Below are 20,641 nucleotides of genomic sequence, written 5' to 3'. Positions count from 1 at the left end.
CTGAGAACGGATTTAACGCGGAGATTACGTCGTTCTACGGCAGACGATCCCTTTACTTATTAAGGCCAACCAGCGCCCGCCACTCTCGTACCGCGAGTATTAAATAGCCAGCATCGCAGAGGTTTGGTTGAAATACAAAGCTATGGCTTCATATTTAGTTACCGGCTCATCTCGCGGCCTCGGCCTGGCGCTCGTCTCCCGACTGGCCTCACTGCCGAAGACTGAAGTCGCGCGTATCATTGCAACCGCGCGCCAAGACAACTCGCATCGGCTGCAGGAGCTCGTGAACGCCTCATCGGGACGAGTTGAATTCGTGAAATTAGATGTCACCGACAAGACGAGTGTCGAGGAGGCCATGAAGTCGGTGGAGCAAAAATTACAAGGCCAGGGGCTTGACTACCTCATCAACAACGCGGGCGTGATGGATTCGTCCAACCATGGGCTGGAGGGGATGTAAGCGAATCGATACATCCGTCTAGATATTTCTCTGATTCGGTTGGACTAGGAATGATCTGAATGAAATATTTAACACGAATGTCACTGCAGTTCACATGGTCTCGCAAGCCTGCCTGCCTCTTCTTAGAAAGGGATACAAGAGGGTTGTCATCAACGTGTGAGTACCGTCTCCCATATGTCTATCGTGGTAGCAGCTAACAGAATTGAAGATCTACTACTTTAGGCTCCATCGCCAGGGCCAAGGTTTATGCGCAGGGACGCTGTCCCGCCTACAAGATCTCCAAAGCAGCGTTGAACATGCTTAGTGTCCAATATGCCCAAGAATATGCCGAGGAAGGCTTCACTTTCCTCGCTGTTAGTCCAGGTGTGAGTACAAAGAGTCTCTGTAGTCCTCTGATCCTGTTTGCTAACTGACTTAGTGGCTGCGTACCGACCTCGGAAGCTCTTATGCAGATCTCCCCGTAGAGACTGGTGCGGAGAAAGTTCTCGATATTATACAGAAGGTGACCCCTGAGCAGAATGGAAAATTTGTCAATATCCATGTTCCGGGATGGGAGGAAGCAGAAGGAAAAAACCAGTACCCTGGAGGCGAGGTTCCTTGGTGAAGGAGACGTTGGTGGCAGGCATCGTCATCCCGCGTAATCAAAATGTTCAGTCAAGTGCCTAGAACTACCTGGATGGGGGTATTGAATGGTACTTAGCAAAGCTCACCAACGAACTGCTATCTTGATCCTTGGGGTGATTAAGGTTATAGTAATTTTCGCGCCCGATCCTCCTTCTACCCCACGTCTCCTCTTCGTAAAGTCCTTTCCCACCGATTGAGGGGTCCATCAATCCTACGTGGGCGTCATCGTCTTGGATGATTCGGGTCATTTCGCTCCGTTCGCAAGTGCGGGGAAACAGATTTCCCCGATGCAGCTCTGCATGATATCCCGATGTGGGGCAATGTAAGTATTTCCCCGAAGAGCCATGTAACCAGGCTGCTTCGAGCTACCGATTCATACTTCCAAGGCCAATCTACAACTTGAATGGCGCTGCCTACCTCGTAATGCCGAGGATCTGATCAACTGACATTTCACCGACATCAAACACATTATGATTTGAGGGTGGGGCGTTAGGGAATGAGCCAAGGATTCACCAAATTTATTAAAGGGTGCCAGGTACCGGAAAAGTCACCTACACAGCGTAGACAAAAATGATGCGAGGCACAACACTCTGTCTCACTGCCCTGATTGTGGCCGCTGAGGCACAGGAGGTTTTTCTCACCACCACCGGCAACTCGGCGCGTCCGCAATGCACACAAGCAGCTGCATCGCCAAGCTATTTTTTTCAGCCGTTTCACTATTCCCTGAATACAACAGTTCGGTAAGTGCCCCTAATGATTAGTGCTTCCCTGCTGATGTGCCAGATATGCAACATCGATGCCCCCTCCAACGACGACTAGGTCGTATGGACCCGCTTATACAGATGCAGTGAAGCACCTGACTCCCTTATCAACATCCATATGGGGGAGTTGGCTTCCAGGTCATTCAAAAATCAGTGCCACTGATACTGCTGATCCGTATGGACAGGCCGCATGGTCATCAATGTGGCTCGAGGCTGATCTACACAACTATGTTCGTAATTCTCCCTGAATTTACGTGAGCGCATACTCACGCCTTCCAGACGACGACCGGCTTATATTCCACCACGGTCAGCCCGACTCCGGTCCCAAGCAGCGAGTTGGTGTTGCCTCCTAGCGATTATTTTGTCCCAGAGGACTGCTATGACTTCCCAGACGGCTTCGTATTTGGCGTTGCCGGAAGTGCGGCCCAGATCGAAGGAGCGGTCGCTCTCGAGGGTCGCTCTCCATCTTTACTAGAGAATTTGGTCCCTGACAGCGAGCCAAAGGACTACGTCACTAACGAAAATTACTTTCTGTATAAACAGGACATTGAGCGCATGGCGGCCATGGGAGTCGAGTACTACAGCTTCACGATCCCATGGACCCGTATTTTGCCGTTCGTATTGCCTGGATCACCAGTCAATAAGCAGGCCATTGAACACTACGATGATTTGATTGACACCGTTTTAAAGGCCGGTATGCAGCCAATTGTGACTATGTTACACTTTGACAGTCCTCTCATGTTCATCGCGGGGGATAACATGAGTAAGTTCTCGTTTGCGTGCGCGACAAGGTATCGAAGGTTCTAATTCTCTGTAGCGAAACGCCCGGATATTGGGTACAACAATGCCGGCTATCAGAATTCCACTTTCGTGGATGCTTTCGTGAATTACGGAAAGATTCTCCTAGCTCACTATGCTGAAAAGGTGCCGATTTGGATAACCTTTAATGAGCCTTTGCTCTACGCCTTCAATTTCCAAGGCGTGGATAATGTTGTTCATGCGCATGCTGAAATGTACCACTTCTATCACGATGTTTTGAAAGGGACTGGCCGCATGGGTATCAAGTTTAATGATAACTTTGGTGTGCCCAAAGACCCACACAACGCCTCACACATCGAAGCGGCCAACAGATTTCAAGAAATGCAGCTAGGGATTCTTCGCGAACCCTATCTTCCTGGGAAAACAATACCCGGAGTCTGTTTTGAAGACCATGCCAGGTGCCCGGCCATTGGACCATGCGGAGCTGGCGTACATCAACCGAACCTCTGACTTCTTCGGCATTGATCCATATACTGCAACTGTCGTTTCACCTGCCGACGAGGGTATTGAAGCATGTGCCAAAAACCACTCGGCGTCCAACTCTCTGTTTCCCTTCTGCGTCAATCAAGAGACAACGAACCAATTTGGCTGGAACATCGGCTATAGATCAGTCAGCTACGTATACATCACGCCTACATACTTCCGAGAATATCTTTCCTACCTGTGGAATACATTCAAGACTCCAGTGTTTGTGAGTGAGTTTGGATTCCCAGTTTACGGGGAGGCGAGCAAAGAGCTGTCGGACCAGCTCTTCGATTCACCTCGAAGTGTCTACTATGCTTCTTTCATGCAGGAGATTCTAAAATCTATCTATGAAGACGGAGTGCACGTTATGGGAGCACTGGCCTGGAGCTTCATGGATAACTGGGAATTTGGCGACTACGCCTCTCAATTCGGCATTCAAAAGGTGTGTTCTACTATGAAGTCACAATTAACAGAATTCAGGCTAAAAGCTTCGCAGGTGAATCGAACTACCCAGCAAAGGTATTACAAGAAGAGTTTCTTCGATCTTGTCGACTTTGTCAAGACCCGCCAGCGCTCTCGTTAGTGAAAACCAGTCTGGCGATAGGGCAAACCACACTACTGCATAGAAAAAATCAAAACATCGATTGAGGTTTGAGCTGTTTTTGCTCTCGTAGTTGAAAATAGAACAAACTAAACAAGAACGTGCGATTAAACGCCGATCGTCGCTCTTATCGCCGAGTCACGTGTAGACAAGCACCGCGGGCCAGCTCGTCCATGTGCTCTTCGACTTTCGTGGCTTCTAACTTTCTCTTCGATTGTCATACTGGAGCGCGGCTGGGGGAACACTGCCTATACATACCATGGCCGATTCCTTCACTCTCCCACTGCGCCCAGTAGTGGAGCGGCAAGACCGTCCTGACACTCTCCCCGTGGAGATTGCCCAGATCAACAGCCAGTGGGGTTCCTTTCGCGATGTCAACGAGGAAGTCCTCCGCGCGAAGATTGCGGAAGAGGAAGCTCGAGACGGTGCGCTGTCCGAGGATGACAAAGGGGAGACATCTGATGTCGACACGACTGAGCGCCTCGAGCAGCTGTACAAGCGGCGTGCCGACATCACTCAATTTGCCATGTTCGTTACAACACCGCCATTGATGATCTTGTGAGAACGCGATGGCTGACTGAATGACCAGGCAATCTCACATGGAGACCATGTTTGCTCTTGACTTCGTCTCTTTGTTGCTATCTAAGCATGCTCCACGCCAGGCCGAAACCTCCATGTCCGCGTACCTGAAGCAAATTGCACCTGTCGGCTCCCTGAACTCCGAAGTCGTGAACCCTCCCCCGAAACCCGAATCAACTACGAAAGATGTTTCGACTGTATCCAGAGGGTGGAGGACGCAGAACTTCAATTCGGCGGCTCACAAGCTATTGAATGCCTCCACGAGACTCGAAGGCGAAATCATATCAGAGACACGATACTGGAATGAGGTTCTAGCCATTAAAGAGAATGGCTGGAAGATCTGCAGATTGCCTCGTGAAAGGCAAGCGTTGGGTGTACAGTACGGATTCCTGGAAGCCACACCAGTTTTCCGCGACCGTGGACTGGCTTCCCTTCGACGGGCCGAGAATGGAAGCTTGATCCTGGACAAAGGTTTGATTCCTTCTGGTTCGCGCTACGTCCGAGTTCGTGTGAAACAAGGGTCTACTGTCTCCACAAGCTCACATCCGACTGAGTCAACCTCGATTGACATCGAAACGATTGAACAACGTATTCTCCAGGCGCGCGACTCCGTATTTGAAGAAGAGCTGTTTCATGAGCTGGTCCGAGAAGCCCGGTCTATGGCAAGCTCTGGCGTCACAACGCGTGAGAATCTCATTCGAATTCCTGCTTCTGATGAAATGGAAATTCAGTTGGATTTAGTGGATAGCAACGATGACAGCCTCCAGCCCGATCAAAACTCCTTCCAGCGCGACAGCCTTCTCGCGGACGGTCTGGCACATTCAATACGCGTCCTTCTCGCATATGCCCATCGCCAGAATCTGCACCGACGAACCCAAATCCCGCCGCCACTCACTTCCAAGAAGCGACATACTCCGGAGTATCAACTCCTTCGGCCCGCGTTAGCTTACCTGCAGCACTTATCGTGCGTCAAATGGTTAGAATCATACTTTAGTGACCTGTTTGGTGTTTTGCGGTCGTCTGGATTGGAAATTTCGGAATATAGTTCGGACACATTCTCGACCTGGCAACAGATCTGTCTGTCTCCTTCAGCGCCTACGATTGAGGCTCTTGTTGAGAACTTCCTGAGACCAATTCAGTCAGTATTTCGTGGTCAGCTTCTCACGCCAAACGGCTCTTTCGCTGTTACTATTCGGACCAACCTCTCGGGTCCGCCATTCGGTACACTTTTTGACCTCTCATTCAAGCTGCCAACGGTCTCGGACCTCAAGTCTCCTGGCTGTCTTGGAATGAGAGATGAAGTCGAATCCGCAATTACTCATCTACTGCTTCTGGACGTCATTTCTCATATCGCATCCAAAGAACTTCCAGCACAGACAACAGAGAGCCCTGACTCGGCAGTCTCTCAAAAGTGCAAGTGGAATGTAGTATATCCCCACCTGGGAGAGCTTTTGCTGAGCTCAGAGAAACCCGAAAAGCACAAGAAGATGAAGGTTTCCCTAACTCGTTCCGGCTTGAGTCTTTCGAGTTACGTTGTGCGAAGTATTGATGGCATTGGACGAGGTGCCCAAGAACGGCCGTCTCTCGATTCCCAGCCGTCGACTTGGACATCATTCTCAAATTCGACCACCAGTCCTGACGACAAGTCTTCTATGATGGACTTCATTGTTGCTCAAGCATGCCAAGGCGAGTGAAAGCAAACCAAGCATGGTCGGACCGAACAGTTCACTCCCCTGCCCCCCTCAACCAATTCCAGCTCGTCGACCCACATCAATTGGGCTTGTGGTTTAGTGGTATAATACTCCCTTAGCATGGGAGTGGTCCGGGGTTCGATTCCCCGCGAGTCCATATTTTTGCCGTTTGTCTTTTTGCTGCTCCAGATCGAGGAGTGGAGAGGCTTTCGAAGTGGGGCCCTCTCTCAAAGATTTTCTACAGATCTTTTGGCGTATTGAAGCGGAGTTTTCAGTGCGCCAGAATGATAGATACCCTATGTTACCAAGACTGGATAAAAACAGTCTAATCTACCACTTCCACTTATTCCCCATACAAAAATGCATTAATGCACGACAACATCAGAATTACAGCTTTGCGGTTAACACCTTAAGTGCCTCAGGAGGCGTCAACGTCTCTCGCAATCTCTTGTCACCAAGTCCATAAGCCTCCGGAAGCCAGTCGCTCACATCCTCTCCCAATATCGCCAAGGCAAGCGCCTCGCCACACATCAGGCAATTGGCCATACCGTAGCCATTGAAAGCAGCAGCAATCCATTCTCCTGTGCCGCTTCGACCAGTTAGGGTCGTTGACAAACGCCCGACCAAAGGCAATCCATCGGACGAGAAGCCCATGATTCCACTCCAAGAGCTGACCAACTTCCACGGCTTCGAAGCAGCCTTGCCAAAGAACTGCGGTAGCACGGACTGTAGATGAGTGACCGAATGCTCCCCAACAAAGCTATCATCGGCAGATATAGTCTCGTCCATTCGGGCTTCTTCACCTCCGAAGTAGAAGTATCCTGATGTAACATTCTGGCCTAGGTAATACAGCCCATAGCCACAGATACCAGTCGCGGGGTCGTATCGTTCCGGGTAGTGGAAGCCCCAGGACGTAGATGCTCCTCGATTCGGCACGGAGGTCTCAGGATCTTGAACTGTCATTGTGCCCTTGAAAGGATGAACGCATCCACGCAGCTTAGGGAGAAGATGTCCGGTATGTCCATTGGTGCAGTAAACCACATTTTCCGCTCGTAATGGTCCGCGGGGTGTGCGGATGGTGTAAGGATAAACAGAACTGACTGGAGTCACAAAGCTTTCGCTATATTCGACCGACTCCACCGGCGTGTTTGTCTCAATAGTCAGTCGATCTGGGTACTTTTCCATGAGAGCTGCGAAGACTTTGGTGACCAGTCGGTATGGCCACACTGTGCCAGCCGGAACAAGAGCACCTCCAGCTGCTCCATGAATTTCATGTTCCTATGTCTGTTAGAATACCCGATTCCTCCAAAAGTGTAGGTCCTGACCTTCAACACGGATTCCCTGTCGAGAATTGTGTATAGCTCGCCCAAGGCGGGATGGTCTGCTTTCAGACGCTCAATACTTTTTTGAAAATCGTTGAAAGTGCCATCGGTCAAGAAGGTTCGCAGCTTCTCGAGAAGTTGCATCTCGCTTGTCTCCACTGCATCGTACTCCTTGATCAACTCCTGCATCTTTTGCAGGTTTTGAAATGTGAAGTTGGCAATCTTGCCTGCCATTTCGGATCCGTGAGTCTGGGCCAAATGCATGTATTCTTCTCCCGCATTGGGGGCCATCTGGCCACCATTGCGACCCGTTGCACCAGAGCAGAGCGTGCGAGCTTCTAAGATAGTGACAGTCGCAGATGGGTGACGATCTAATAAAGTCTTGGCCACCGAAAGACCCGTGATGCCTGAACCGATAACGGCAAAGTCTCTCTCCGTAGGCAAAGAGGCCGATTGCGTATTTGCGAGGGCATGGGGAACGTGTTGCCAGTATGACTGAGTTGGATTGGGCTGCGGCAGACCTGGGTCGACCATGACCAGCTTGGCGACTATGTAGTTGTGAGAGTCAGCTAGTAATTGGCAATGAAGGTGAAGGGGCCATCCGTGCAGAATCGGACCGGTACGGGGAGTAGCTACCGAGCTCTTTTTGCGAGGCCATCATGGAGTTCCAAGTGCAGTCAATAACCTGCGATCGCAACACGAACTGTCTGCCGAGAATATGAAAAGACTGGCCCTCGTCATTGTAGAATTGAACTTCTGCAAGTCTTGCTATTGCTTCGAAGGTGCGGGGTCTATCTTATCATGAGCAGGCTACGGCTAGAACTGCCTCGTTGGGAAATTGCCCGAGAGCTGATATTTACGGCAAAGTGCCTCAGCATGAGGGGACCTCGACTCAAATGAGCAAGACTGACCTTTTGGTAGTGCCGACGCGGGAGGATATGGCATAAGAATGATGCATGACGTTCTGTCTTGGGATCGACCGTTCCTTGCATGACACTTTTGCATGGTCGGCAAGATTTCCCCGCGGTCAACGAAGCAGGTTGATCTAGCCATTCAAGGTTCTTCAAATATTTCCAATGACGACCAATGGGTTCGATAGCTTTCCCAACTCTCCTTTGCGTGTGTGTCGTTGATTGGGCGAAAGAGTTGAGGGAGAGAAGCAAGTGCCAATGCCCTGGCATGCGGCATGGCGTGGGTACATGCCAGTTCACATTCAGGCACGAACATGCGGAAGCAAGCTCTTCGGGCACGGAATGTAAGAACCTTGTTATTCCCGCAATCTCACTCTCTAGATAGGAGATATAAGCTCTCTTTGCTCCTGCTCCGGTTGGAATACCACGTACGACCTGTACACTCCTCTGAAACAGCGCCACGATGAAATTCTCCTCAGTCATTCTCACCGTCTTTGCCCTGGTCTCCACCGGCCTGGCTGACAAGTCTTGCACCCCAAGCTTTGATTATTGCTCCGATATTCTGATCCAGTCCAAGGGTAAGTGGTTGTTTCTTGGGACGCATGACTTTCGACTAATCGAACAACTCAGGCTTCACGGAAGCGGATCTGAAGGATGTCCTGAAGGGAACTGATCTCGAAAACGAAGACTTGAACAATGTTTTGTTCCATTGCACGAACCCCGGCATCGTTGGCCACCCCAAGCTTTGCTCGAGTGGGTGCAAGGACTCTGCGACGGAGGGAAGCCACCAGTGTGACGGGGTGTAAATGGTGAGTCTGCCCTTCTCATGGGGGATCCCGAGTTCCCATCTTCCACTGACAGCATATTGGCCAAGGCATCTCCAGCCATGTCGACTGTGTAAACTAGTTAATCGAGGCCTCTCCTAAGTCTACAATTGTCTGTCGTAATACTCCAATTCAGTCACAGATCCACGTGAAAGTTCTCGATCGCTGGAGGTTTTCGCCAACAATAGATAAGTTCCCTCAGTGCGTTGAGGTGCAATTGATCCAAATTCACATTATTCTGTTTCTAAGGTTGCGACAGCGGATCTCGTCTTGCTCCGTCGATATTTGTCCGAGTTGCAACTGATAGATTTGTAAATTAATTCATACAGCGGGAGCCGGGTATAGTTCACAGGAACTTCTGGTGTTGTCATAGCTCGATATTGCATTTTAAAGAATATCTACCGTGAGCCACCTGGATTCCAGCCCTATTCTCCACTAAAGTTGCCAACATTACCAGTCCAAGTGATGCTGTGTATTCACCGCTATCTCCGTTGGTGCAGGTTTTTTCAGCAGTTCCGTCTGTCCACTAGGAATAGTAGGAGCCGTTGCTGGTTCCCGTGGAGCTAGCGGAGTCGCGCTTTTGAAGGTCTCCAGTGGAGGCGCAAGCTCCAGAGGTCGCAGAGAGTAGTGCAGTCAATGGAGATCATGATGGAAGCCGTCTATTAATTACTGAAATGAATTGACGGATGAGATACTTGGTCACTTTGTAGCCAGCTCGTCACTCCCATCACATGGTGGGCGCGTGGGTGGGTTCAGCCAAAAGGGCAGACCATTCCCCAAGCGGATAATTGGAGCACCCTTGTGTCAGTCCGTCCCTCAATCGATTGGCCATGAAGTATAGTGAATGAGCATAGGCTGTCGATAGGCCTCGGGCTTGTTGTAGAGCCGAATGGGGGTCATGTCAAACCCTCATCTTTCCAAATGAGGACAATGTCCGAGAGATCGGCGGAGTTCTAGACAGCTCGAGCAGCCAGTCCATGAAACGAGGTGGAAATATCCTGAAGGTACTGGGGCATACAGGACTCTCACCAAAGCTAAAGGATCTCCTATATCCTGTTGAGCACAATTGACTCTCGGAGAGACTATTGCTTAGAACTAGCTAACGCCTCAGGTTGACATGCTCCACCCTTTTACGTGGCTTTGTACTAGCGCCGGATGACCCACCCAAAGACCCTCTCGAAGAATGCATAGCGATGATGATAGCCCTTTCTCAATTGTTATCCATCGGAGTATCACACGACTGCCAATGACTGAATAGTGTAGGCAAACCAGACTAGATGAGGCGATTTCACAGGCCATTCATTCGCCAAAGACCATGAATATCCAGTACCGACTTCTCTGGGTGACTTCTTTACCTGAGAATAACATTCGCAAGGCGCACCCACGTTGTCAACGAAAATCTTATGATTGGCCTCCTTGTTTGATGCGGTGCAGGCTACTGTAACTAATGGCTCGAATGCGAATGGCGAAGCCTCATGGAGATAACAGCCCTAAGCCCTAACCGCCCCCATCGGGACGAGGTCATTCCAGTACAAAAGTAGTTCGACGCTAGTCCGTAACTGGGAGCTCATTCGGTGACATCAGAATCACGGCGTCTCTTCAGGGGAGTCAATCAGTTTAACTGGTTTTACATCGGGGCAGTTCGGTTGAATCCCGCCTCTCGGCTCGGACTGACCTTTCGTCACTGCTCTCAGGCTTCTTCTCGATCATCCGGTTTCTCACCTCATTACCGAACCTCTCCATCCACCCAAAACCTTCGCGCAGTCGTCGGTGACCTCACCACCCCACTTCTGTTTTATCTCACCGGAATTGGGTTCAACCCCTCCAGTGGCTTCTTAACTCCCTGCGCTGCATACTTGCTCTCTGAATCCAATTCGACCAACCTTATACCCTTTTCGTTGGCTTTGTGACCTCTGACACGGTCCATCTTGATTCCAACATGGAGTCCGTCAGTAATCCCGTCCAACCAGCTAAGAAGCGTCGCATCGGCGTGCTCACCTCCGGTGGTGATGCTCCCGGTATGAACGGCGCTGTCCGCGCCGTGGTCCGCATGGCCATTCACAGCGACTGCGAGGCCTACGCCGTCTACGAAGGATACGAAGGACTGGTCAATGGCGGTAACATGATCCGTCAACTGCACTGGGAGGATGTTCGTGGCTGGCTCTCGCGTGGCGGTACCTTGATCGGCTCGGCTCGATGCATGTCCTTCCGTGAGCGTGCTGGTCGTATGAAGGCTGCGAAGAACATGATCCTGCGTGGTATCGACGCCCTGGTTGTCTGCGGTGGTGATGGAAGTTTGACCGGTGCCGATGTCTTCCGCGCCGAATGGCCTTCGCTGCTGTCAGACCTGGTTGCGTCTGGTGAATTAACCGAGGAGCAGGTGAAGCCTTACACAGTGTTGAACATCGTGGGTCTGGTTGGCTCCATCGACAATGATCTGTCCGGCACCGATGCCACGATCGGCTGCTACTCATCCTTGACCCGTATTTGCGATGCCGTTGATGACGTTTTCGATACTGCATTTTCACACCAGCGTGGCTTCGTTATCGAAGTTATGGGCCGCCACTGCGGTTGGCTGGCCTTGATGTCGGCCATTAGCACTGGTGCCGACTGGCTGTTCATCCCCGAGATGCCCCCCAAGGATGGCTGGGAGGATGAGATGTGCGCCATGATCACCAAGGTACGTGAATAGGACCCTGAGAGGCCAGTGGTCCCGAATCTAACGAGGCCCGATGATAGAATCGCAAAGACCGAGGCAAGCGCCGTACGATCGTGATTGTCGCTGAGGGAGCACAGGACCGCCATCTCAACAAGATTTCGAGCTCAAAGATCAAGGATATTCTCACAGACCGCCTAGGACTCGACACTCGGACGACGGTTCTGGGACACACCCAGCGAGGTGGCGCAGCTTGTGCCTATGATCGTTGGCTCTCGACCCTGCAGGGTGTCGAGGCTGTCAAGGCCGTGCTAGAGCAGACACCTCAGTCCCCCGTCCCCGTCATCACCATCCGCGAGAACAAGATCATGCGCACTCCCCTGATGGAAGCGGTGAAGCTCACCAAGGATGTCACCGAGAAAATTCAGAGCAAGCAGTTCGACGCCGCAATGGACATGCGCGACGCCGAGTTCAAGGAATACTACGATGCCTATCTCAACACTGCTACCCCCGATCACCCAAGGCTGCACCTCCCCGAAGGCAAGAGAATGCGTATTGCTATCATCCACGTCGGTGCTCCCGCGGGTGGTATGAACCCGGCTACTCGAGCTGCCGTGGCCTACTGTTTGACCCGTGGCCACACCCCCATTGCTATTCACAATGGTTTCCCCGGTCTGGTTCGACACCACAATGACAAACCAATCAGCTCCGTTCGGGAGGTTCAATGGCTGGAGTCCGACAGTTGGGTGAACGAGGGTGGCTCTGATATCGGAACTAACCGCAGTCTGCCCGCCGAGGATATGGAAGGCGTGGCCAAATGCTTCGATCTCTACAAGTTCGATGCTCTGTTTGTGGTCGGTGGCTTCGAGGCGTTCACTGCTGTCAGCCAATTGCGCCAGGCTCGCAAGACGTACGACGCCTTCAAGATACCCCTCATTGTTCTGCCCGCCACCATTTCCAACAATGTTCCCGGTACCGAGTACTCCCTTGGCAGTGACACCTGCTTAAACACCCTGATCGATTTCTGTGACGCTATCCGCCAGTCTGCCTCCTCTTCTCGTCGTCGCGTCTTTGTCATCGAGACCCAGGGTGGCAAGTCGGGTTACATTGCGACCACCGCCGGTTTGGCCGTTGGTGCCGTCGCCGTGTACATTCCCGAGGAGGGCATCAACATTAAGATGCTGTCTCGTGATATTGACTTCCTGCGCGACAACTTCATTCGTGACAAGGGTGCGAACCGCGCTGGAAAAATCATTCTGCGCAATGAATGTGCTTCCAGCACTTATACCACCCAGTTTATTGCTGATATGATCAAGGAGGAGGCCAATGGCCGTTTCGAGTCGCGTTCGGCGGTGCCCGGTCATTTCCAGCAGGGTGGTAAGCCATCCCCGATGGACCGTGTGCGTGCACTGCGTATGGCCATCAAGTGCATGCACCACATCGAATCCTACGCCGGCCGAAGCCGCGATGCTATCGCCAACGACCCTCTGTCGAGTGCCGTCATCGGTGTCAAGGGTTCACAGGTTCTATTCTCGCCCATGGGCGGTGAGAGTGGCTTAGAAGAGACCGAGACCGACTGGAAGCGCCGTCGGCCCAAGTCCGATTTCTGGCTGGAGCTGCAGGAAGTTGTTAACACTCTTTCCGGTCGTTCGGCCTCCCGCACCCAGGAGGGCTGGTTCTGCTATGAGAGTACGTAATTGCGACAATCCCTGGACTTTGCATCATCATCACGTTGAATCCACGCATCGGCCTGTTTCGACTGATCAACTTGCTTCTGCGTGCGACCCTGGTGTTTTCCCTAATTTCCTTGGAACCTGGATATTGACAAACTTTCTTTTCACCCATTCAGATCCCTCTTCGGTCCAATCCATTCCGTCGGTCCCCAACTCGCCTTGAGGAACCGCCTCATTGCTTTATGCAGCCGTTTCATTTCAAGACTCGCATTGCCGCCGCGAGTCTTTTGCCGCCACGTTGAAGTCTCCTTATCAAGACTGATGTTGCCCACCAGGACTCTCGCCCATGACGGCCGAAATTAAAAACAATGAGTGCCCACTGGACGCCCTCTCACGCTCGGACGATGCTACGCGACACAAGCGCTTAGATTGATGCTAGATCAGACGCCTCCATTTTGTCACAACTGAACCAGATCGCATCACTTTTAGCCAATGAATTGTATGATCTACGCTTTCTTAACCCTGGGCATCTAAATTCCACGCAGTAGATCCTTTTTGCGTACCTGGGCTACCAAAGAGTGGTTGTCATGGATTGATTATTGGAAGAGAATTATGCTACCCAGAAACGACGTATGCGTCTTATCAATCGCCTGGAAGGCATCTTGTGATGCAAAACACACTCAATGTATGTAAAGATCACTTGCTGATGGCTGCTTCCAATTCATCCAAGAGCTCGACAGTCTCCCTGGGGCTGGCGATCCAAGCAGTTGTGGAAGCCAGGCGAGCCTATTGAAAGCGCAAAGTCAGTTTGCAAGTTCTTGAACGTAGATTGCTTTCCTTACCTTGAAGTCGTTCGCACCAGCGGACAAGAATTGATCGCCAATGTGGAGGGTCTTTGAGGGGGCAATGCCACCAAAGTATTCTTGACATACCCGAACACCCCACGACTTATCGCCAATGTCCACGAAAACGTCATTGCCACCTATCAAAAGTAAGACTTAGTACGACCGTATTCATGGACGTGATCTCAGGCGTACCATTGAATGCACAGAATGGGAGGCGCGAGCCTACAGCCGACCGCTCCACAGTATTCTGAACAACCAGCACGGTCTCCTCCAACAGCTCACGATCGATACGGACCCCGTTAACGGGATAGACGCCGACTGCTCGGTCTTTGCGGAGCACCGCAGCCGGCAGGCCAAGGTTGGACGCACAAGCACGTAGCGAATCCTCGGCAATATCCAGCAACTGTTTAATGTCTTCATCATGCCATGCGCGCATCTCCTCTAGTAACCATTCCTTGCGGGGTACGTAGGCCAGCCGAGACTCTGACTCCTGATCGAAGCGGAACAGGAAATTGCTCTCCCCGCCCATCACGATAATTCCCTCCTTCTGAGACGTGGTCAATGTCTTGGAGTCATGCACGGCGTCAAGGAGGCCGTATAGACGGCCGTAATACTTGGGAGCCTCTTCGTACCCGGCAGCGGTGACGATGCCGACCTTGCGCCCCTGCTCTAGAAGACGAAGGATCTGCGGGATGACGGGGTTTTGCGGAGTCAGACAGGCTCCGTCATCATAGAGGGTCACGTCACCGTCGAATGTCACAAGTTGGACCTCACTAGAGCGGACTAGGCCCAGTAGTTGGGCCGAATTCAAGATGAGGCGGATATCGTTAAATGAGGGGGCGACGAATCTTCGTCGGCTGATAAATCTCTGCTCATCCTGGTAATTGAAGGCATCCTCTAAATGCAGCTGGGTAAAAAAGTACCCGACTGTAGGCACCAGCAGCTTGAGTTTGGATTTACCGGGGTCATTTCGTTGGTGATGTAGAACTGCGGGGTGATGAGCGGGGAGAAAGAAATTGTTGCCTGCGAGGCGCGACCTGTGACTTACTGTGATCGTTGATTAGATTCTCAACATCCCGCAAAATCTCAGCATAGCGCTGATGAGTGTCTGCCGCGACACGCTTGAGGCCCTCGCTATGTTCCTGGTAGATCACCGTCGGCTGGGAATGCAGCACAAAGGGCACCGCCAGCAAACCCTGAAATTGCTTAGCAGCGGCTCACAGTCTTCTAAGCTGCGAGATCTCGGCCTGCCTTGATCCATTCGATCTAACTCACGTCAGACGCTAGTTTTTCGCAGGGATTGAACATGCTTACCAGTTGATCCCGGCGATGGGTCTGGCGGAGTTAGTGAGAAGGGCGATCGTCAGGGCAAAAACGAGAGCGCGTACCTTGAGCGCATCTAGACAAGTCAGCAAGACGCACGGAGACCAAAGATGGGGATAGCTTACATTCGACGCGATAACGGGTGGTCATGGTGTTTGGCAAATCAGCCCAAGATGGTTGTCGACAACACAATCTCCACGTCTCCAAATCCCCGCACGTTCCCCTTCTCATGAGTCACCTCGCCTCACCGATGACCGTGGAACTGAGCCCCGCCAAACTGCGTAACTTTGGCACCTTGTTGATTGCTTCCGATTCGGTATACTATACTATACGAATATGGGACTCTTCATCTGTGCTAACCTGCGAAAATAGGTGCCTAGGATATCGGCGAGGCCCGTCTAGCGCTTGGGCGGAATTGGGGTTGCACTTCCTCAAACTTTAGGGCTGAGTCTACATGTGAGATACGAGAGGCTCTAAGGACAAGGCTCAGGATGACAATGGGTGACTCAGGCCGCACTGCCTCCACCTGGTGAGAAATTTACCCGGGAAAAATCATGACGCTGCCCATGTGTGATGGGGGCCTGGGACTTCCTATATCTATTTCGTTAGGCAAGGACGTTATTCGTATGCAGATTGGTGGGACTTCCAGATAGCATAGATCGTCCAGATAAACACGCAGTTGCCTGCTTTTTTGTCGCTTCTTTATAATCTATTATGTCGGCCTCATCACTACGTCCACCCACCATATCATTCGCAATGGCTCACAACGACTACTCGGAGGCGCCACCGCCATATGATTCCGCATTTGAATACACCGCGGATGAAAAGTTCGACGCCGACTTTGTCCTTCCACAAGAATCAGATGAGCCTGGTTTCGCAGTTTCATCCACTTTGTCAAGAGGACTCCAGGTGCCTTCACGAACTTCAGTCACCAGCTCTGGATTTGACTACCCGGAAGAACTCACACGCTATGGGGTATCCCCCGAGCATTGGTGCCAATTCACACAAGCAATTCAAGATGAAGCCAAGCTCTCTCGGCAACAGTGGACCACCGTGATCGGCCGAGGTCTCGGAACGCTTGCCGTCGGCGGGCTCATGATCGGCTTCCTTAGCGCCTTCCCGGCTCTGCTGGTCGCTCGCAAATCTCAAAAAAACCAAGAACGACGAAATTTGATCGCCAGTATGGCCGGTGCGCGTGGACAGCATTTGACACGCCATATCTCGCATTGGAATCAGACTTTCTTCCGACCTCGCGGGGTCTTGATTCGCGTCGACCTGCCAAATGAGTATCTCGACGACATGACGAGTATGAATCTTCATACGAATAAAAAGAAGCCTCGATCGGATCAAGAGGCACGCGAGAAAGCAGCTCTAAAGGCACGGATCGTGATTATTCCCCTAGAAAGATCCCCGGTGGCATCTGGGAGCACTTCAAGAAGACTTTCATATGCATAAATAGAGCACCAAGATTACATTGCTGTCATGATATGAGAGGTTGCTGTTGATCATGATTGGATTTAAAAAAAAAAAAGGCATAAGATGGGTAACGAGTAACGAGTAATGGATGGTGGATCCTTTTACATAGCGCAATTAAACGTCTCTTTTGCATTTCTCATAACCATATGCTGCATATCATGTAGAAGAAGGACGTGAAAGTTCGAATGAATTCGTTAAAACATGGCATTCAGACTCGGGCGGCTACATCCTGTTTCTCAACGTGCTGGGTCGTTCCCTGGGCCTCGATTGCTTCCCTCTTTTCGTTGATGACCAGATCACGCTCTTCGGCATCCTGATTACCGTGCAAACCAATCCTGTACCACGGTAGAGCAAATAGCTGATCCATGCTCTCAAGGCTCCGGCCTGCGGTTTCTGGCACACTGAACCAGACCCAGAGTCCACCGATGAAGGTCACCACGCCGAAAAACCAGAAGGTTCCCTTGGGGCTGATGCCGCCATCTGCGACGGGAAGAAGCATGTTGGGCACGGCGCGAGAGTTGCCGTATTGGTTGGCAAAGTGCAGGGTCATGGCTAGCGAGGTTGCAAGCGCCCGAATACGGAGAGGGAAAAGCTCGGCGGTCAATAGGTACTGCATCGAATTCCAACCCAGCGCCCATCCAAAGCCGGATACGTAGATCATGGCGATCGCGCCCTCGCTCGCACCCTTCTTGTTGGCGGGGATCTTGTAACCATTAACAGTACCTATCTCAGGCACTGCCGTTAAGAAACCGGCAATGTAGATCATTGAAATGGCCTGCAGGGTGATTCCCAGGAGCAACGCGCGCTTCCGACCGATGACGTCGACCAGGAAGAGTGCACAGAGAACGGCAGCAATCAATTTGACAATGCCAAAAATCGCAGTCACGAGTAGGTTCTCGTTGCTTCCCGTGATGCCCAACAGTTTGAAGAGATCTGTGGCGTACACGGTAATGGAACCAGCACCGGACCACTGCGACAGGAGCTGGGCCGTCAGGGCAAGATAGAGACGATAGAGGTTGGAGGGAATCAAGAAAGTCTCCTTGATGACCCCCAAAGGACCAGACCCCATGGTTGCTTCCATCTCAGTTTGGTGCGCCGTTTGAATGGCGTTGAATTCACGGACAACGTATTCGTGGTCGGCGGGGAGACCACGCACACGAGCCAAATTCACCAGCGCCTTTTCTTGCTGGCCTTTTTTGATGAGATATCGCGGGGACTCGTACTGGAGGAATGACAGAATGAAGATCAGGCCGGCAAAAATGATATGGAGACTGGTGGGAACCTCCTGCATCTTGTGAGCATCATGCTTTGGATATGCTCTCGAACGGTCTCACTTACCCATCTCCTGTGAGTGTGGTCGCCCATGTTGACTTGGCATCCATAGTTTGCGAAGTAGGCCAAAACGATACCTAAAGACTATTTTAGCAAACAAAGTGCCTCTAAAAATGAAGCAAATTGACAGGGGGTATATTGTTGTCTGGGTGTACACACCAAGGTAGACAAAACCCGTGAACACGCAGGTGCAAAGACCTCTGATAGAGGCAGGAGACTGGGATTGTTAGCACTGTGAAGTGAACTCGATTTGAGTTGTTAGTTTACGCGATCTGGCACTCACAATCTCTGCAAGATAGACAGGAGCCACCACCACGGTCTGTCCAACACCGAGACCAGCGATGAAGCGCCCTGCGTATACAGCCCCGAGGCTACCGTTGTTTCCCATGAAGATAGCAATACCAAGGATCCATAGCAGGCACAGTTGACGAGTTGCCCAGATACGGCCAATGCGGTCACAGACTACAAATGCACTGTGATGGTAAGCATGGGGGATAAGAGAAAGACGTGAGAGAATATGAGATTCTTTCACTTACAAGAGAGCCCCTCCAACAGATCCGATCTGGACCATCGCAGAGACATTCGCCTTGATATTGGTCTGCTCGACCTTGCTGTAGGAACTGTAGTCGATGTATCGCTGGAAATCCTTGGAGTTGAAAGCACCGGATATCAGACCCTCGTCTATACCTCGCGCAGCTCCCATCAAACCAAAGGAGATGACGGCAAACCACAATCTCCAATTGAACACTTCCTTGGGCTCTCCCAAGTTCCTCAACCGGAAGATATTGACGGGTTTTTTGGCTCCACCTGCCATGATTACACGTGCAGAATATGTACCACGGAAGAAGGATAATGAAAGAGCACAAGATAAGAGCGTAGGAGACGGAAGAGGAGGTGGGAAGGAGGAGTGGGAAAGGAGTTCACGAAGTACGACACCTTTTAATAGCTGCACAATCCTGGAGAAACCTCTCGGCGCGCTACGGGGAAAGCTCAAAGGAATCGGCGGAGAAGAAAGGGCGATTGGAAGGAAACAGGTCGCACAATAATACTACGGACGAAGGCAGAAGCCTCGGTGCCGGTGATTGACATTCTAGATGGTACTTTACGTGCAATGCACCCCGGGAAAGAAACTCTCGGTCTCCCAAACCGACTTTCGGTGGAACCAGGAATGGAATCGGCCAAGGACAGGGTGGCAGTGCCAAGGGAGCTTGGATCCCGAGCTACTTAGCACTGGACATCTTATTCGATGCTTCCGCCGTCAGACTTTAGCGGCCCTTTTCGCGGTAGGCAAGGATATTGCATCAAATCGACCACATGGTTGATGCCTTGGCCACATAAGAGCTCGGGAGTCACGTCCCAGCCCTCACCTCAATCGACCGACATTGAACCGACATTGTCAGGAGGTTACGATATGAAAGTGTCATGCTTCCGGCTCAACACGGAATTTGAGTCAGGAAGATGAACCCATCTAGAGTAACCTGGGGGCTCGGGGAACGTCCGTTGGGAGGCGCAAAGCGAGCCGCTTTGCCAAGACTTGGTCTCTGCGGGGGCGAAACTGGGGTAAAGCCAGCCATGGCAGATGTTGAGATGACCATTGACTTCACATGACATAACTTATCCATAGATTGGACAAAGGAACTTAAGCCGCGTGCCTGTAGCTTGCTGGGTGTTCTTGGCGTGGGGTGAGGAGAGGGGCTTTAACGCAAGGTCCATCGCCCAGAGATCCATCCTGCGCGGGGGCTAAACCATCGGGATAGAGTTATGGGCGTCGACCTTGGCACTGACGGTCACCCAGACATATATGTCCCAGCGATACTGGCGTTTTTCGCCGGTCAATCCCCTGTCCTATTGCCGGTACCGGAATTCATGCTCCCTGCGCTGCATCCGTGAACCGGAAGCTTTAGTGCCCAAATGTTCGCGCTCGGAGTCGCCGATGGCCCCCACTACACACTCATCTGTGCGGTATGCACACCGGGTACCCTAGGAAAATCGAAAAACTAACAGCCTTAGACACTTTGGAGAGATAAAGCGAATTCAATGGCAATAGCCCGCGCATCGTACAGAACGCAGACACGGTGGGCACACAGGGGTAGGCCAAAACCTTTGGCTGGCCGTGTGCTTCGTTGCTACAATCAGCTAATCCTTTTTGAACCTTGCATTCAACCGAGTCAGACGCCTCATATAGAAGCACGTATCTGTCCAACATCCAAGGCTTGTACTAATGCAGATCAACATTGTGAGGCCAGTTGATTTCTGTATCGCTCTAAGAAGATAGCTATCAG

General features: G+C 51.5%; 10 protein-coding genes across 10 annotated transcripts; 7 read left to right on the top strand and 3 right to left on the bottom strand.

The window, feature by feature from the left end:
• Positions 1–142: 142 nt before the first annotated feature.
• Positions 143–1,061, top strand: N7477_006261 (SDR family oxidoreductase; the record flags this gene model as incomplete). Its single annotated transcript, XM_056967924.1, has 4 exons — positions 143–453; positions 506–613; positions 666–822; positions 876–1,061. The coding sequence occupies 4 exons, from the start codon at positions 143–145 to the stop codon at positions 1,059–1,061; spliced, it is 762 nt and encodes a 253-aa protein (XP_056820720.1).
• A 1,991-nt stretch (positions 1,062–3,052) lies between these two features.
• On the top strand, positions 3,053–3,709 carry N7477_006260 (uncharacterized protein; the record flags this gene model as incomplete). The annotated part of the gene is made up of 1 exon (XM_056967923.1): positions 3,053–3,709. One exon carries the CDS (start codon positions 3,053–3,055, stop codon positions 3,707–3,709), a length of 657 nt encoding a protein of 218 aa, XP_056820719.1.
• Positions 3,710–3,986: 277 nt separating this feature from the next.
• Positions 3,987–4,289, top strand: N7477_006259 (Mediator complex subunit Med17; the record flags this gene model as incomplete). Its single annotated transcript, XM_056967922.1, has 1 exon — positions 3,987–4,289. The coding sequence occupies one exon, from the start codon at positions 3,987–3,989 to the stop codon at positions 4,287–4,289; it is 303 nt and encodes a 100-aa protein (XP_056820718.1).
• A 46-nt stretch (positions 4,290–4,335) lies between these two features.
• On the top strand, positions 4,336–6,000 carry N7477_006258 (mediator of RNA polymerase II transcription subunit 17; the record flags this gene model as incomplete). Its single annotated transcript, XM_056967921.1, has 1 exon — positions 4,336–6,000. The coding sequence occupies one exon, from the start codon at positions 4,336–4,338 to the stop codon at positions 5,998–6,000; it is 1,665 nt and encodes a 554-aa protein (XP_056820717.1).
• A 384-nt stretch (positions 6,001–6,384) lies between these two features.
• Positions 6,385–7,853, bottom strand: N7477_006257 (NAD(P)/FAD-dependent oxidoreductase; the record flags this gene model as incomplete). The annotated part of the gene is made up of 2 exons (XM_056967920.1): positions 6,385–7,275; positions 7,323–7,853. The coding sequence occupies 2 exons, from the start codon at positions 7,851–7,853 to the stop codon at positions 6,385–6,387; spliced, it is 1,422 nt and encodes a 473-aa protein (XP_056820716.1).
• Positions 7,854–8,693: 840 nt separating this feature from the next.
• Positions 8,694–9,036, top strand: N7477_006256 (uncharacterized protein; the record flags this gene model as incomplete). The annotated part of the gene is made up of 2 exons (XM_056967919.1): positions 8,694–8,808; positions 8,861–9,036. 2 exons carry the CDS (start codon positions 8,694–8,696, stop codon positions 9,034–9,036), a joined length of 291 nt encoding a protein of 96 aa, XP_056820715.1.
• A 1,957-nt stretch (positions 9,037–10,993) lies between these two features.
• Positions 10,994–13,407, top strand: N7477_006255 (ATP-dependent 6-phosphofructokinase; the record flags this gene model as incomplete). Its single annotated transcript, XM_056967918.1, has 2 exons — positions 10,994–11,734; positions 11,794–13,407. The coding sequence occupies 2 exons, from the start codon at positions 10,994–10,996 to the stop codon at positions 13,405–13,407; spliced, it is 2,355 nt and encodes a 784-aa protein (XP_056820714.1).
• Positions 13,408–14,079: 672 nt separating this feature from the next.
• Positions 14,080–15,701, bottom strand: isn1 (IMP 5'-nucleotidase ISN1; the record flags this gene model as incomplete). The annotated part of the gene is made up of 6 exons (XM_056967917.1): positions 14,080–14,169; positions 14,226–14,365; positions 14,421–15,215; positions 15,277–15,424; positions 15,535–15,563; positions 15,677–15,701. The coding sequence occupies 6 exons, from the start codon at positions 15,699–15,701 to the stop codon at positions 14,080–14,082; spliced, it is 1,227 nt and encodes a 408-aa protein (XP_056820713.1).
• A 606-nt stretch (positions 15,702–16,307) lies between these two features.
• On the top strand, positions 16,308–17,006 carry N7477_006253 (uncharacterized protein; the record flags this gene model as incomplete). The annotated part of the gene is made up of 1 exon (XM_056967916.1): positions 16,308–17,006. One exon carries the CDS (start codon positions 16,308–16,310, stop codon positions 17,004–17,006), a length of 699 nt encoding a protein of 232 aa, XP_056820712.1.
• Positions 17,007–17,235: 229 nt separating this feature from the next.
• Positions 17,236–19,173, bottom strand: N7477_006252 (putative MFS quinate transporter; the record flags this gene model as incomplete). Its single annotated transcript, XM_056967915.1, has 5 exons — positions 17,236–18,312; positions 18,366–18,436; positions 18,519–18,576; positions 18,643–18,832; positions 18,896–19,173. 5 exons carry the CDS (start codon positions 19,171–19,173, stop codon positions 17,236–17,238), a joined length of 1,674 nt encoding a protein of 557 aa, XP_056820711.1.
• Positions 19,174–20,641: the final 1,468 nt, after the last annotated feature.

The sequence above is a fragment of the Penicillium maclennaniae genome (assembly GCF_028827695.1).
Source record: "Penicillium maclennaniae strain IBT 15551 chromosome Unknown utg000006l:1.0-2513246.0:1.0-2515036.0, whole genome shotgun sequence".
Taxonomy (NCBI): domain Eukaryota; kingdom Fungi; phylum Ascomycota; class Eurotiomycetes; order Eurotiales; family Aspergillaceae; genus Penicillium; species Penicillium maclennaniae.
The sequence above is the reverse complement of the archived record's forward strand: the minus strand, read 5'-3'. Positions and strand labels throughout refer to the sequence as shown.